Source organism: Struthio camelus, chromosome 20 (genome assembly GCF_040807025.1).
Source record: "Struthio camelus isolate bStrCam1 chromosome 20, bStrCam1.hap1, whole genome shotgun sequence".
NCBI lineage: Eukaryota > Metazoa > Chordata > Aves > Struthioniformes > Struthionidae > Struthio > Struthio camelus.
In genome coordinates this window covers 3419226-3435716 of record NC_090961.1, presented here as the reverse complement: position 1 = coordinate 3435716, position 16491 = coordinate 3419226, and the positions used below count along the sequence as shown (strand labels likewise).

At 57.4% G+C, this 16491-nt stretch overlaps 1 protein-coding gene across 1 annotated transcript; it reads left to right on the top strand.

Moving 5' to 3' along the window:
• The first annotated feature begins 234 nt into the window (after nt 1–234).
• LHX3 (LIM homeobox 3) lies at nt 235–7208 on the top strand. Its single transcript, XM_068914930.1, has 6 exons — nt 235–304; nt 3651–3822; nt 4072–4274; nt 4484–4635; nt 4800–4971; nt 6790–7208. The coding sequence occupies exons 1-6, from the start codon at nt 235–237 to the stop codon at nt 7206–7208; spliced, it is 1188 nt and encodes a 395-aa protein (XP_068771031.1).
• Nucleotides 7209–16491: the final 9283 nt, after the last annotated feature.

Below are 16491 nucleotides of genomic sequence, written 5' to 3'. Positions count from 1 at the left end.
CTTTGTGATGCTAAAGACCCCCTCGGTGTAACTCGCCCAGCTGCGGCCCGGCCCGACGGCGCGGTGCCGCCCCCGGCCCGCCCCCCCCCGCTCCGCGCCGGCCCCGCTCCGCTCCGCCCCGGGCGGCGGCCAGCCCCCGCCGCGCTGCCCTGCGCTCCCCTGCGCGCCGCTCCGCCACTCCTCCGCAGCCCGCCGCGCACCTCGGACGGCGCCCGGCGCGCCCGCGGGGCCGCGATGCTGCTGGAGCGGGTCCGCGCCGGCTCGGAGAAGGCAGCGGAGCTCTGCCCCTTCCCGCGGAGCCCAGGTGAGGGGCGGGGGGCGCGCGTAAACCGCCGCGTCCCCCCCGCGGAGGCAGCGGCGGCGGCTCTGCGAGCCCCGACGGGAGCGGGGCGGCCCGAGGGAGCCGTGCCGTGCTCCCCGGGGCACCGTCGGGCCGCGGCTGGCGCTGGCTGCAGGAGAAGGCGGGCGGCCTGAGGCCGCGGTGTGAGGCTCCCGCCCGATGGCTCCCCGCCCGCCCGCCCCACGCTCCCTCGCTCTTCATCCTGCCTCTTCCCCGAAATAAGAGACAAACCCCGCAGCCGCCGGTGCCGGGCTGGGGCTGGGCACGGCTGCTCGCACCCCCCGGCGCCTCCGGCCCCGCGCCCGCTCCAGGCGCCCGCGCCCGTTTCCGTCCCTTTCGTCCCGTCGGGTTTGAGCTCGGGCTCCCCGTTCCCCGCGCAACGAGGGCGAGAACGAAACGCGGCGTTTCCAGCCGCCGGTTCCTCCCCGACGGCGGGCACCCCCTGCGCCACCCTCTCCGGCTCCGGTCGTGTTTCCCCCGCAAGGAAACGCTCCCGTTAATTCCTTTGATAAACGGGTTTTTCTCCCCCATTTAATAAACGGAGAAAGCGCCGGCGCTGTCGGGGTGGGGGAGAACTGCGCGGGCTTTTGCGCGCCCCGGGACCGCCCGTTCCCTGCATTTGTGCGGAGCCGTCGCGGGCCGGGCCGCTGGGTGCCGGGACCGGCGGAGCGGGGGCAGAGCCGTCCCGGGGCATCGCCCGGCTTTCCGCAGGCGCCTGCCGCCGCCCCGTCGGGCCCCGCGCTCGCCCGCGGCTGAGAGGTGTCTTAAAAACAAAATAAAGAGGAGCCGAGGCCGGAGAGGTCCCGGTCCCAGCCACGCTGCTCCGCGCTGCTCCGCAGCCCCCGCCCCGGCCCCGCGCTGCCCCGTTTGCGGCGGGAGCCGACGGGACGGAGCCGGGCTTGAGCCGGCCGGGCCGGGCAGCCGGCAGCCCCCGCCGTCGGGCCGGTGTCCCAGCTCCTCCCCGGTCTTGGCGCCCGGTCTGTCTTTCCGGTGCGTTGCCCGGCGGCTCTGCGCGCTGCGGTTGTTGCAGCCGCGGGCGACGGCGCGTTTGACGCCGCAAATCGGGAGATAAGTTTTGCTGGAGCGGGAAGAAGCGAAACAGCCGCAAGTGGATTCACGGTACAAGGAAGTACGCGGAAAAGCCATTTGACCGCAGCACCCGGCGCCTATGAATAGCTCCGCGGCTCCCGGGCTCGCCAGCGCCCGCGGGGCCGCCGCTTCCGTCGGGGCCGGGGCCGGGCGAGGCACCGGGCGCCGCGGAGGCTGCGGCAAACGGCGCCGCGGGGCTGAGCGGAGCAGAGCGCCCCAGGGCACGGCGGCGGCAGCACCGGGGCCCGGCGGGGGCCGTTCGTTCGTGCCGGCCGCGGTGGGTACGAGCCGCTCGGGCGCTTTACCCCGGGGAGGGTAAATCCCTGTTTCTCCGCGGCCCGAGGAGGCGGGCAGCGCACAACGAGTTCCCGGGAGCGGTGGGTGCTGCCCCCCCAGGCGCTCCCCCGGTGCGGCCCCCGGGGCCGGCCCGGCCCCCTGCCCGCCGCCGGCCCCGTCGGGGGGCGGCTCCGCCCGGCTTTCGTTTCCCGGGCGCCCCGGAGCCGCCGTCCTCCCACCGTTCCCGGTCGCCAAGGGGCGGCGGGAGGGGATGTGCCCCCCGGCTGCCGGCCCCGGGCGGGGGGGGGGGGATTAAATATAGCGCCCTGGGATGCTCTGCCCGGCGCTTCCAGCCGGCACCGGGCAAGGGCTGGGGGCTAAAAATAACCTGCTTGAGCGAATTAAATCCCTGGCGCTGCTGGGGGGGCAGCGGCGGGGGGTTATTGCCGCCGTGATCTGGGGGGGGGGGGGGGGAGCTCGGCGCCCGGAAGGCCTGGCGGGGCGGGGGCGCCTCGGCTCCGCACCCCAGTCGCGGCCCCGGGAGCGACGGGGCGGGCGGGCGGCGCCTGCCCGGGCGCCGTCGCCGGGCTGGGGGCGGCAGCGCGGGGGCTGTGCCCGCGCCCCGCGGAAGATGCCCCAGCCCCAGGGCCCCGCCTGAGAGAGAGCCGCAGCCGCGGCCCGGCGAGGCGCCATGCAGCGTAAGAGCCGCGGAGCGCGGGGTCGTGCCGCGGAACCGTGCCCGGTGCTTTGCCGTGTAACCGTGTCCCGGGGCCGCGCCGTGGTACCGTGTGCCAGGGTTTTGCCCTGTTACCGTGCCCGGTGCTTTGCCATGTTACCGTGCCCGAGGTTGGGCCGCGGTACCGTGTCCCGGGGCTTTGCCGTGTCACCGTGTCCCGGGGCTGTGCCGTGTTACCGTGCCGCGGCCGTGCCGTCTTGGGCCGGGGGCCGGGGCGGCAGTGAGGAGCCCCGTGGCAGCCTGGCTCTCCCCGGGGCAGCCGGGCCGAGCCGGGGCCAGCGCCCCCGGGGGCTGAGGGTCACCGCTGCTCCCGCGGCTGCCGCTGCTGTTGCTGTTGCTATCTGTTTGAATGTGGTTGATTGCTGAGGAGATTATTATACCTACAACGATATTTTCTTTACCTCTACACCTATCTACCACTATGCATCTCTATGTATGTCTTTATATAGATATCTATATATATGGATATCCATATAGCTGCATCTATCTATACCGATATAGCTATACTGGTATATTTCTGTATATCTGTCTGCCTCTTTTCCTATCTATAGCTATACCTATATATCGATATCTCTATAGCTATATCTATATAGCTGTATATTTTTATCTATGAATAGTTATACGTATTCATATATTTTTATATTTATGCATCTGTCTATTTTTGTATCTTTATCTATATCTATTTATATCTGTATCTATATCTATATCATCGCTACCGGTATCTGCAGGGCGACGAGGCAAGCCTACAGGGTTTTTATTTTCTGTACAATTCTCATTATTTTTGATAATTTTTTTTGCCACCCCGCCACGGCTTCCCCGCCGTTATTTGCGGGTGGATTTTGGAAGTGTAGGAAAAACAAAAAGGGCCCAAAATAATTGTGATGCGACTTTGCAGACGACTCAACCCGGAGGTTATTTTCCTTGCCATCGTGTCCCTTCCCGTTCTCTCTGGCGTCCCTGGGCGTCTCTCCCCGGGCTGTGCGGCCGGGAGGATCGAGCAGCACTGCCGGGCGGCTCGCAGGGAGCAGCGACAACGAATTTGAACGAATTCGTTTTTTTTCCGAGCCATTTCTCCGCTCTCTCTCCGGCCCACCGTTGGGCGGCTGCAACCGTGGGAGGCCGGGTCAGGGCCGGGCAGCGGGGAGGAGGCAGCGGGACCAGAGCGGTGCCGTCGGGGCGGCGGGCTGACTTGGGGCTGCCTCCCCGCAGAGATCCCGCTGTGCGCCGGCTGCAACCAGCACATCGTGGACAGGTTCATCCTCAAAGTCCTGGACCGGCACTGGCACAGCAAGTGCCTGAAATGCTCCGACTGCCAGACTCAGCTGGCCGAGAAGTGCTTCAGCCGCGGGGACGGCGTGTACTGCAAGGAGGACTTCTTCAAGTGCGTGGGGTCGGAGCCGGGGGCAGGGGGAGCGGGGCCGGGAGCGGGGCCGGGAGCGGGGCCGGGGGCGGCCGGGCCGCCGGTGCGGTGCCGGTGCCGGCGCCGCGGGGTCTCAGCACCGCGGACAGCGCCCGGGCCGTCAGCACCACGGACAGCTCCAGCGGCTGCGCCGAGGCCCCGCGCAAGGTGCGCGCCCGGGCGGGGAGGCCGCCGCAGTCCGCTCAGCCGCCGCCGCTTGTCCTCGCCCAGGCGCTTCGGGACGAAGTGTGCCGCCTGCCAGCAGGGCATCCCCCCGACCCAGGTGGTGCGCCGGGCCCAGGACTTCGTGTACCACCTGCACTGCTTCGCCTGCATCGTCTGCAAGCGGCAGCTGGCCACCGGCGACGAGTTCTACCTCATGGAGGACAGCAGGCTAGTCTGCAAGGCAGACTACGAGACGGCCAAGCAGAGAGGTACCCCCGCCCTGTGCCCCACTGAGGAGCACCTAGGGGAGAGGCGAGATCCCCCTGCCCTCCAGGACCTTCTCATCCAGCAGGGTGGGAGGGATGCAGGGAGCATCTGCCTTTGGGGGTGGCTGGAGGGAAGAGGGAGCCCCCCTTGTCCCTGGGGACAGCAGCTCGCAGGCAGCTCCTACCCCGGTAACTCACACCCTTGTTGGCAGAGGCGGAGTCCACAGCAAAGAGACCCCGCACTACCATCACCGCCAAGCAGCTGGAGACCCTCAAAAATGCCTACAACAACTCGCCCAAGCCAGCACGGCACGTCCGGGAGCAGCTCTCCTCAGAGACCGGGCTGGATATGCGGGTGGTGCAGGTGAGACGGGCCGGTTCCAGCCCCTCGGTCCCCTCAGGGGTCAGTCCCGGGGGGGAGCCCAGGGGCAGGAGGTGGAGGGCTGGTAGGGGTAGCGCAGCAAGTGTTAGCCCTGAGGGAAGAAGCCAGCCCCGCAGAGGGAGCGTCCCAATGTGCCCTGCTTGCAGGTCTGGTTCCAGAACCGAAGGGCCAAGGAGAAGAGATTGAAGAAAGATGCTGGGCGGCAACGGTGGGGCCAGTACTTCAGGAACATGAAGCGATCCCGGGGGACCTCCAAGTCCGACAAGGACAGCATCCAGGAGGAAGGGCCTGACAGCGACGCTGAGGTCTCATTCACAGGTCAGTCCCCAGAGCCCTGTTCCGAGGTGGGGCATTGCCGCATGCGGTCTGCGCGCTCGCCTCCCATGCAAACACACTGGTCTCTGTCTAGGCTCATTTCACCCCCTTAGTGCTACTTTAACAACTTCCAGTCATAACATAAGGAGTGAAAACAAGAGCCCAACCCGGGAGGAATGAGGTGGAAGGAGATGTGCAGAGCTGCAGGATTTCATGGCTCTGAGCTGCGCTTGGCTGCCTGGTCCCCATGGGGCTGGCAGGGGAGATGCTGAGCCACGGCTGCTAGGGACAGCTGGGGCTGAGAAATAGGAGGGGAAAGCTTCTGTCTTCCTCGATGAGGACTGCGTCAGGTCCAAAATGGCCAAGGGAAAGCAGGGACGAGGTCCCTTAGGAATTAGCTGGGCACGCGCTGCAGGTCTTAAAGGAATACCTCATATACAGTCTTTCAAAGGGACTTGTAGAAATACAAAACCCAGAGAGTCCAGAATCACTGAACTGAATGTTTCCATGCCAAAAAGTATGTAGAGATTTTTTTCGTCCTATTCAGGGATGGTTTTATTCGCACAGTTGTTAGTTACGACACTCTTCCCAGTTTTGTGGGAAGGCTTTCTCTCTCTGTGAAAGAGAGACTGGATTGTGTTAGGAGGTTTCTGTGATGGGGTCTCCTGTTTTTTGGAGCAGAGATGTCTGCTGATCAGCCCAGGGATGTCCCTGTGCTAGCTCTCAGCCCGTGCAGCCTCAGCCCGCCCTCTCTAGACCCGGGGCCAGCTTGCTGCGGGTGCAGGATGCGGCTCTGCGCGGGGAGATTGGTGCCTGCAGCATGGCCTGGGGCCCCGGGAGCATCCGGGCCACATCTCGCACTGCCCCAACGGCAGCTCAGAGCTGCTTCCCGGAGCCAGACGGCTTCTGCCTGTGTTACTGCAATGTCCAGCTCTGTGTGTGCGTGTCAGAGTGTTTGTATCATTTTTAGGGATACAGGAGAGAAACTGAAATGCAAAACTGTGTGTACATATTTACACAGATATATGTATATAGTGCATATACGTATATATACACAGTTTTGCATTTCAGCTTCTCTCCTGTATTCTTAAAAACTATTTGATTTCCAAGTCTGTTTATACACACTGTGCATCAGCATCATTAAATATGAATATACCATAAATAATAACTAAAAACGTTAAACAATTATTGATAGCTTGATCCCACAAACAGGTTTGTATCCTAGGCAACAGAACAGCTCTCAGTGTCTGTAAAGCCCGTAATGAATGCAAACAATTTTCGCTGGTAACTAAAAAATATTTTTCATTTTTTCAAAAAAAGTTGTTTAAGTTGTATGAATACATTTCATTAGCCTGTTCCTGAGCAGTGAAATTTGCTGAGATTTAATAGGTTTTTCTGAGCAATGGGAGAGTTTTTCTTGCATCAGTGAGCACACGGGTAGCTCCTAAAAATGATGGCAAAAATGAAGATAAGCCTCAAAGCCAAACAGAAATACAGAGAAAAAGTGGAATTCCCCATTCCCCTTTAAAGGATTCTTTTTAAGTCACTGTCTTATATTTTAATATCTACTTTTCATGCACATTTTTAAAATTTAAAATGAATTAGACATTCCTACTCAGAAGAAAATAATAATCCCATGGCTTTCTATGAAGACCCATCAACAAGACCATGAATAGTAAGGAATTACAAGTGGCAAGCGTGTGGCGTTCGGCTCCTATCCATCTAACCTATTTAGGCTGAGAGCTCGCAGGAGCTCCCCTCCGACCGCTGCCAGCCGTGGCACTTTGCTGTCCCAGTAAAACCAGTCACTTTGCCTTCCAGATGAGCCGTCTATGTCAGAAATGAGCCATTCCAATGGGATTTACAGCAACCTCAACGAAGCCTCCCCGGCTCTGGGGAGACAGGCTGGGAGCAACGGGAACTTCGCTCTGGATCACAGCGGCCTCCCGGCTCAGGACCAGTACCACGACCTGCGCTCCAACAGCCCCTACGGGATACCCCAGTCACCAGCTTCCTTGCAGGCACTGCCAGGCCACCAGCCTTTAATCTCCAGCTTGGTTTACCCAGACAACGGCTTGGGCATCATGGGACAAGGCGGACAAGGGGTGCCCCAGTCCATGAGAGTGCTGGCTGGGAACGGACCCAGCTCCGACCTCTCCACCGGCAGCAGTGGGGGATACCCGGATTTCCCTGCCAGCCCAGCCTCTTGGCTAGACGAAGTCGACCACGCTCAGTTTTGATACAGGATCCGGCACGGTGCAATGCGAAGGGAACGGACTCGGTGCTGTTAAGCGTCATCTGCTTTGGAAGTCAAGGACGGACAGACTGTGACTGCTGAGCGGGGAAGGAAAGCGCAACGACACGGCGAGAGCGGGTGCGCTTTCGGAGGGTGACCGTGCGGCGGGCTGGCAAGGGACGGCGCGCAAAGGGAGCTGCGTCGCAGCGCTTAGCTGAAGGAGCGTCCAAGCGAAACTGAGTACTGTGTCTTTACTAAACACCGACACTTGTGCTTTACAGATTTGATATAAGGTATTTTGCTTTCTGTTGTCAGTGCGTTCTTCAAAGCAAGGACTTGCTTCATCACTTATCCACACCGAAACCTTTTTAAGAGAAAATAAAGTCCTCATCCACGGTAAAGGTGTGACAATGTCTATATTTCTATAGGAGAAATGTTAATTGTGAATCACTTCAGAAATCCATGGTAGAAAACTTCTCTGTTCTTCCAGCAGATTTTTTAAAAAGTGCACCGATGCGGTATGTTCTGTTTTACTTTGAATTTACATTAACTTTTTAAAATTAAATCTCTTTAATATGCCAATCATTTATCAACAACCCTTTTCCTTTGTAAGATGATGACATATTAATTCTGCTTCTCATCTTTTAATTTGTAGATTGCTAGTTTTACTCTTCCATATAAGCATTAAGCCGTGAATAGATGTATTTATTACCAAATAACTACACTTTTCTCACAGGGTCAAGAGGTGCTTTTTCTTGACCCAGGAACACTAGTGGCTCTGGGTTGTGAAACTTCTGCTTTTTTTTTTAATGGATTCCTTCACAGCAGTTTTACTGCAAAGCATCTCAAAACCGCCCTGATGTCTCGTTGCCAAATACCTTCTCAGAAGGTCTCTCAGCAGGTGATTGTGGCTGGTTTCACGCTGCTCTTCACGCACCGTCGGGAGCGTGTCCTCACGAACACACGCTTTCCTGACGCCACTTCTCTCTTGGAGGCATTTGTGTATTTCTGCAGATGTAGCGCGAGCTGATTGTGAGGAAAGGCAAGACAATATGTATAGTGTTACCTGTAAAAATTATTGAATTAACTGTAGATTATGTGAATGTCCGGTGTCTTTTATTTATATTCTCGCTTTCTCTCTGATGATCAAATACTTCATGACTACAAATAAATTTGTCAGCTAAACTTTAAATAGTCTTTTGCTAAATTCACACCAAAAGCATCGGTACAGGTAAATAAAATACCTGAAACTAAAAGTAGATGCCCTCAAAAACCTGAGGCCATGATTCAACAAAGTGTCGAGTGCTCTCTGCCCTTTAAATACAGGAGCAGTCCCACCGGTATAAAAAATGCTTTGATAAGTAGAAGCAAAAAATGACAGTTTGGGAGGCTGGCACTCTTGGGAGATCCAGCCAGCATTGCTCCGTGTGTGCCCAGCCTTTGATCACAGACAAGCTGGTTTTGGTGGGTAATCATTTTTTTTCAGCATTTATTGCACAGGTAGAAATAGATAAGGGAGAAATTTTTGGTGACAAAGCAATAGCAAACAGTATATTCTGATACTGTATGTTTCTGTACAGAAAGGTGTGCACGTGAAATAGTAAAAGTCTTATACTGGAATATTTCAAAGAGAAATCAGAAAAAAACATCAGGGAATTAAGCTTGACCCGACTTGCGCAGCCCATTAACATGTGTACACACGCACAGGCGAGAGGTGCGCGCACTCCTACACATAATTTTCATATACAAATAGCTGTGGTCACGCTCCTCCAAGCAGAATCAAACGCTGTTTATCAAAGTCTCCAGCTGAAGAATCAGATGGGAGATTTCTTTTTTTTTCTTTTTCTTTTTTCTTTTTTTTTAAGCATGCGGGTTTCGAGCCTTCAACTCCCCTGGGAAGCTGGGGAAGATTTGCGCCAGGTGCTTCAGTGTGCTGAACATCTCTGAAGTGTTTGAATTTCAGCATCCAGCAGCCTCGGACAGGGATGCAGCTGCGACGAGCCCGGGGCCTCCCGGGCGATGCCGGCCCCTTGGCAGGGGACCCCGCGGGAAACGTGGTGCTTTCCCCAGGAGGCTTCCAGCGCCCCGGCGGGACGCCTGCTGCCCCGGGGGAGGGAGGCACCAGATGTCAGGTGGTGACGCCTGGAAAATCCAGGCTTTTCTTTCTTACCTTTTCCAAACAGCGCGTTGCCGCTGCTGGAACAGTTTGTCTCTGGTGTAACGCCCGTTGCTGTGCTACAGCTGCGGGGCGACGTGTGACTGCTGCTACGCGCCCGTTCATCGCTCCCTGCACCCTCGCCCATCCGGGCCTCTGCTCGGCGAGGGTGGGACAGCGGCATTGCCAGAAGTTCACCCATACTGGTAATATTTGCAGAAAGATTTCAGTGTTCAAATGACCTCATAACCACCAGTGCTGCATAAGCATCTTCACAGCTTCCCCCGGCCCCGTTGCATTTCGTTGGCAAAGAAAATACATGCCGAGCTGCTGCTCACAGCCAGCTGCCCGCAGTGCCCAGGCTGAGCCGTGACCGGCGCAGCGGCACCCACGAGATGCCCCTCGCTGCTGCGGGCCTCAGAAAACTGCTGCCAGCCTACGTAGCTCCCTGTGCCTGTGGCTGATACTGGGATGGAGGGTTAAAGCACCCGAAGCGAAGCGGGTGCATGCGTGCTGCCTCCGTGCAGCAATATTCACTAACTGGAGAAACTCGTTCTCGTCTCAGGACACCCAGGCAAGCAGCTATAGCAGGGCAGAGAGAAACCCTCCTGCATGAAATCAAGGGGCTTTTGGTGTAGAAATGCGGTGCCAGCTTGGGCCCGGGGGCGACCCGCGCGGACCCTCCTGTGCCTCTGCTCCGGGGTGGTTTTTCAGCCGGAGAAATTCTGTCCCCTGCAGCCACGGCTGGGATTTGCCTAGTTCAGCTCTGGACGAGCTGCGGTTTCTTCCTCCTACAGTTACTCCAGAGCTGAGTAATAAGGAGAAAACTGTTGCTGCCAGCCCTTTGGCACATCACAAGGCCATTTCTTATTGAAACTTTCGCAGTAATTTGGGAATTATGGTATTTTAAAAAGGCGATCACAAGACCTCACCCACACAGAAAAAGAGAGGAATTCTTTATTTTCTGTTCTCCTGCTCTGTGGTCTAGAAACACTTACACCACATCCAGCTAATTGTTTTGCATCAAAATGTTTTGGCAGCTCAGGCATACACAGTGTTTTCTTGGAAGAGACTGATTGAAAAAGAAGGAAATAAAAACAGAAATAAAGAAAGGCAGCTTATTTTAGGATAATGCTGTTTTTATAAAATCACTGTCTAGAAACTGTAGTTATTGAATAAGTATTTCACAGATTTTTTTTTCCTGCCTAAGTTCCCTCACAGAAAATAACTGTCGGTTTTGTTCCACTTACTCTGGGAATTCCCGGTGGGATACTGAATTTAAGAAAGCAAGAAATGCAACTGTCCTCCTTCGCCTTTGTGCTTCGCTCTGAAAGGCAGGCGAGGCTGAGAGCTGGCGGCTGGGCGAGGGTTCGGTGCGGTTCGGTTCGGAGAGCTCCCCCGGCGCCCTGACGCGCGACCCGGGGGGGGATCGCCTTTCAGCCCGTCCCTCCAGAGCCCGCGCTCGGAGATTCCACTAATATAAATGCCTTCTTCCCGTTAAAAAGAAAATCAATTTGAAAGAAGCAAATAAAACTAATAGCATAGAGCTGACTGGCAGCTCGTAAACCCCCGCAGCATGAGGAAGAGGGGGCTGCACTGGTGGGTTTGCAGGGGAGCTTTGCAACCTCTGCGGGGTGTCGCTCTCCGGCTGCAGAGCCAAGGAGCCGGCGGTAACCCGACGCGCCGAGCCCAGGCGGGAGCAGCGCGGCGGCGGCGGGGAGCCAGGTGCCGGGAGAGCTGCCAGCCCGCCCGGCGCTGCTCTCGCTGCCTTTGCAGGGGAGCTAAGCCCGGAGGAAGCAGGCCGGTGTGAGCAGAGCCCCGGGACCGCTCGGTCGGGGCGCGGGGGTTTTGGCCAACCCTGGGCCGGGGCGCGATGCAGTGAATGGGGTGTCCCTGCGTCCTCTTTGGGGACCTGAGCCGGGCGAACCCTCTCGCCCCACGGCAAGCAAGAAGGTGGCAGGGGCCGGGTGCCCCCTGGGTCACCTGGACTTCCTCCCCCAGGTGTGTCTGGCGCCCGGCGCGAGGTGCTGTCACCCCCTACACATGCTGCCCTGCTTCCCCTGCAGGTGCCGAGGTGCAGCAGAGGCAGGAGGGTGGAGAGCAGCATGCTCCATACACTGAAACAACATCCACAAGCAGCCAGCGACTTTGTTAAACCCTGACAAGAAAACCGAGCTAGCAAAAATATGCTGGAGAAGAGCAAAGGTGTTCAGATTTGCCTTTTTCCTTCTGACATCTTTATTTCACGTCTAGGCAGGCGTGTGTTTTGCACTGACCACACACACGCATGCGTGGCGCCTTGCTGGCACCGGGGTGGGCTACAGAGCCTGAGAAAGACGTAGCTTCAGGATGCAGAAAGCACTGCTTTTGTGCTCAGCGTTTTGTGATCTCAGATGAAAAACAATTTACCAGCCAAATACGCATGATTTCCAGATTTAAATGAACTCGTTCATGTTAGGACGAAATCGGTTTCTGCAGGTTATTTCTCTGGCAGGGCACATGTAGGTATGCATGCGTGGGAGCGTAGCGCCAGGAGAGCACGGACCACGGTCCTCTCCCGGGGCGTGTGGCTTCACTGGTTGCTCCTGGTCTATGGGCAGAAACTGCATGTGGCTGTTTTGTCCTCTTTGCGTTTGGAAGGAAGAGTCAGGTAGCAGGTACCGACCGGGCGGCAGAGGCTGGCGCGGGGGCTGCCGGTGCTGCGCGGCGGACAGGCGCCTGCTGCTCTTCGGGGCTGGGGAGAAGGCGGCGCTCCCGCGGGAGGCACGACCGACCCAGAGGAGGACCCGGGTCCCTTTCCCCCCCCCAGTGGCCTGGCCAACGCGCTGCGTGCACAGCACTGCGGTTCTTGCTTTGCAGCCGGAGCAGAGCTGGCCCCCGGCTCCCGGGTCAGGACCAACCGGAGATGCTCCCCGACACCGGGGTTGGCGCAGGCCTTCCGGCAGCGGCGGCCGCGTTGCCCGCGGAGAGCAGCGGGAGCCGGCACGGCCGCGGCTCGCTCAGCGTTCCCGCAGAGATGCCGCCTTTTAGCAAGCAGCTTTGGTCGTCTGAAGCCCAAAGAGCTAAAAAACAACCCCCTGCCTCCGACTGTTTTTGTTAGCCCCCTGTTATTTTTCCGCCTGCATTCAGCAGAGTTTCTCCACGTCCGCGGCGAGGCGGGAGCCGCTTGCCGCCGGCCGGCTGAGCCGCGGGAGCCGGGGCCGCGCCGCCCGCGCTCTCGGCTCTCCCGCAGGAGGCTGTGCAAAGCCCTGCGAGTCAGCTGGAGGCGAGTAAATCATTCCTGACAGCTACATCTCTACAGGGCAGTTAGAATTAATGTAACAATTTGGCGTTTAACGAAGCAACAACACTCCGGGCTGCGGAGAATAGCCGGGACCTGCTGCAGTTGTGTTATAATCCCGCGGGGACCCAAACGGCAGAGACTTCATCAGCTGTTGGCTCGCCGGGTGCAGGGAATCGCCATGTGGCCAGCGAGGCGGCGAGGCACGGGCACCCGCGGCCCCCGCCTCCAGCTGGGAGCCCGCCAGCGCCGGCGCCGCGGGGACCGCGGCAAGGAGCGCTCCGGCTCAGGCAGGTCAAGGAGATGCTGAATCAACGCTGTTCCTGCAAAAAAAGAAAAAAAAAAAAACTTCCAGAGTTTGTCAGAAGAGTAGAGAAAATAAATCAACGTTGGAGGGGTTGGGAGAAGGGGGGAAATGGGCAGAACAATATGTTTTGCAAATTAAAACCAGCCTGATCCGGTGCACCGAGAAGTCTCTGATTTTCATAGAAAGTTGCATGTCCTCAACCCTTCTCCAGGATAAGTCCTTTAAAAGATACTTAACTGCCTGAGCGAGGGAGGGGGGTGAATGCAAATGACTTTGGAGACAATCTCCTGTTTCCCATGTATATAAATATGCTCTCAAAGCATTGCAGTTTGCAGCAGCTTGGATGCTTTAATATAAATCACGCAGTGCATTTTTTTTTCTTGCTCTTAAATGAAATCGTAGCACAAAAAACATCCCCTCACTTGCAAAAACATTGGGGCTGATTCTGCTCTGCGGGGCTGCCCGGTGCGCGCGTGGCCGCAGACCTAAGCGCGTTGTGTTGCGAAGCCTCATGGTCACCGGCTTTAAGGGCTTGACAGGTTTATAAAGTGCCGAGCGTCCCAGAGGGACCGCCGCGCTGTTTGCAGAGAAGATGAAGCGTGCCATATCCAGCTGGCCTAACAAGGCAGCGGGAAATCTAAATTAATTCAGGAATCACTTCTGGTTTTCCGAGGGAGGATGCTATTCTCAATCTATGGAAATCGCACAGCAGGAGAATACTTATTAACGGCAGGCGTGGGGCAGCGGCGGCCTCCCCTCTCTCACGCTGGTGTAAATCAGGGGCTGTTTAACAGCAGCACAAAGCAGCCGGGCGAAACGCGGGCCCCGGGGCCTGGGTGCAGGCTCGCCCCCGCGCAGAGCCCCCCAGACGGCCGGGCACGACTCGGGGTGGGAGGTTTATTGCCACTTGAAAGTGGTGTTTCCCCCAGGGCTGCCTGCGAGGAGGGTCAGCCTCAGCAAGCCCCACCTGGGGCTGCGCAGGTGAGGCCGAGGCGAGCTAATAAATGGCCCCGGCTGCCTCCAGCTCTGCTTGCTGCTGCTGCTGCTTCCCTCTTGCTGGTGCTCCTGCAGCCTGGCAGCGCTGGCCACCGCTTCCCAGGGCTGCGTGCAACGCAGCCCCGTCCCAGGCGAGCGCGGCCTCGTCCGTGTGCCGAGGTGGGTCGTGCGTGCGGCGCGCCTGCCTTTCCCCTTGGGTTTTGGGGCAGCCCTTGCAAGTCCGTGGGGCCGGAGCTGGTTTCCTGCCCAGGCTGCGCTGCTTGGGTTGCTGCAGCATCTGTCTGGGTGGGCCATGGGTTAAACTGGATATGTTTCTCCTTATTGCTAAGGAGGTTGGGTCTTACCTGGTGAGGTTTTTTTCCTTGAAAAGCAGGTGATCTCAGTTTGGTACTGTGGGATGCTTTAATGTAGCTGAGGTCTGAGAGGCTGTGGGTTGTCTGCTGGCTCCTGTCTGCGAAGCCATGTGATGCTGAGCTGTGGCCCCTTCTGCAAAGTGCAAGTTGAACTGGGGTTTAGCAGGGTTTGTTTTGTTCTGTCAGAAGTAAATCATGTATTAAAAGGCAGAAAGAGTTTTGGAGACTAGCCAGCTGCCGTCCTGCTCGCTGGGCCCCTGGGGCAGCCCTGCCTGAGGGCTGGCCTGGCTGGGTCTCCCTGTCCGCAGGGTCTCCGTGCTGGGGAGAGGTGAGGGCTCCTGGGGAACGCAAGAGGCAACGTGAGCCACCGATGCAGCCCTGCGTGTGCAGAAGGGGACGGACAGAGCGACTACCTTCTGGTGAAGGAAGGGCAAAATGCTGTGTATCCCAGCACCAGAGCTGCCGCTTTCTCAAAGCGGGATGAAGCTCCTGCGACCCAAACTGCAGGTGACTTGCAGTGTGACTTAGCTGAGGCTAACTGAACAAAGTCAGGCTGCGTGCACTGCAAGGACCAAAGGTGGCAGAAGGAGGCTCAAAAATCTGTTTTAACTGTGTAGCTTTGCAAGCCCGGTTAAATACCTGGCGCCCTGCTCGCACCGGTCAGCACGTAGCCCCTCAGGCTCTGCTTTTGGTGGCAAATGCCTTGGATGGCTCTGACCGGTCTGATCAAGAGCCAACGGGAGCCTCGAGCTAAATGAGGAAAGACTTGGGCAGCAAACTGCTGTGTTTGGGAACTGGGCTCCGGTAGTTAAGTTTATCACTTTGAATTGGCTCCGTATTAAATGAGGCTTTTATGAGACCGATGTAGAAGGAGCAGAGCCAGGCTCTCTGTTCTTTGCCACTAGAAGCACTTAGCGCAGCCTTTTTGCTTTCATTTTGTGAATGTACCTGCTTCATTGTGGCCCCGCTCTGACAGGAGGCTGCCATGAACTCCAAAATTAATTTTCCTTGAGTATCCTAATCATTCTAGTTGACACATCCTGCTGTTATGCCCTCGTTGGGACTTGGCTCTGGGGGATAGGGATGTTCTGATGAAGCTGCCTAATGTGGCAAAATTAAAACTTATTCTGGTTTTAATTTGTACTAATCATGCACTCAGAACTAAAGAATGGGTCCCCCAAGTGTTTTTCTGGACTAGAGGAATGGGCTCATTTGCGCTTGGATTAATGCACAGGATGACTGAGGAACTCCAACGTTAGCCATGCTGCGGCTAGTGCAATCGCACTGATTCATTCTGGAGACAAAGCCATTGCCCGGACGCACCAAAATACAGATTTAGTTTTTTCTCACTAGATTTGCCAACAGGAGAAAAAGCCCATCATTTTCAGAAAAAAATTCTCCTATGTTTGTTGAAGCATCTCATTAACTTAGAGGAACACTAATTGGATGACTCTGCTCAGAGGGGATATTTCTTTTCCCCATTCAATATAAGGGGGGAGGGGGTCCTGTCTGATGAGCACATCCGCCTGCTCAGTGCAACGCGAGGGGCTCCTGAGCAGCCCCATGATAAACTGCGTTTGCACAAGCCAAGCTGTTGTGTTGCTGCCGTGAGGCCCCAGGGCAGTCACTGAACCGGGCAGCAGAGGAGCTGCCCTGTGCAAGCACAGGGCTCGCTTGCCCTGAAATGCCGTGTGACTGCCGGGGAGGGCATGCTCTAGGCTGATGCTGCCAGTTGTCTCAGTAACTCCTATGCCACTGGAGCTGTTTGCATGTTTTTGGAGGGCACCATCACATCTGGTGTCCCCCAGAGGCAGGGGTGGGACAGTAGGAGAGCCCAGGGCAGTGGGTGCAAGGCAGCACCTGCACCCTCGTGGGGTTCTCGGGGCCCAAGCATGGCCCCAGAGGCAAGGTGGCTTGACACGCTCTGGCAGAGCACAGCTGGAATATAATTGCTTTTTTGGCTCAGCACATTACCTGTCATTAATATTGTATCAAGCCAAGCGGTGATCACGTTGCAGCACACAGCCTGGACGCAGTTGTGCTTTCCCTGCTGTGTCCAACGGGCGAGGTGAGAGGCTAGGGAGATGCGGGGCTGAGGCACCCGAGGGTGGGATTGGCAGCTGGAGGCTTGTGGTGAATCTGTTGAAGATTCACAGGTCAGGACTGAGTCTGGCTCAGTCACCCCCAGCTTGGTGC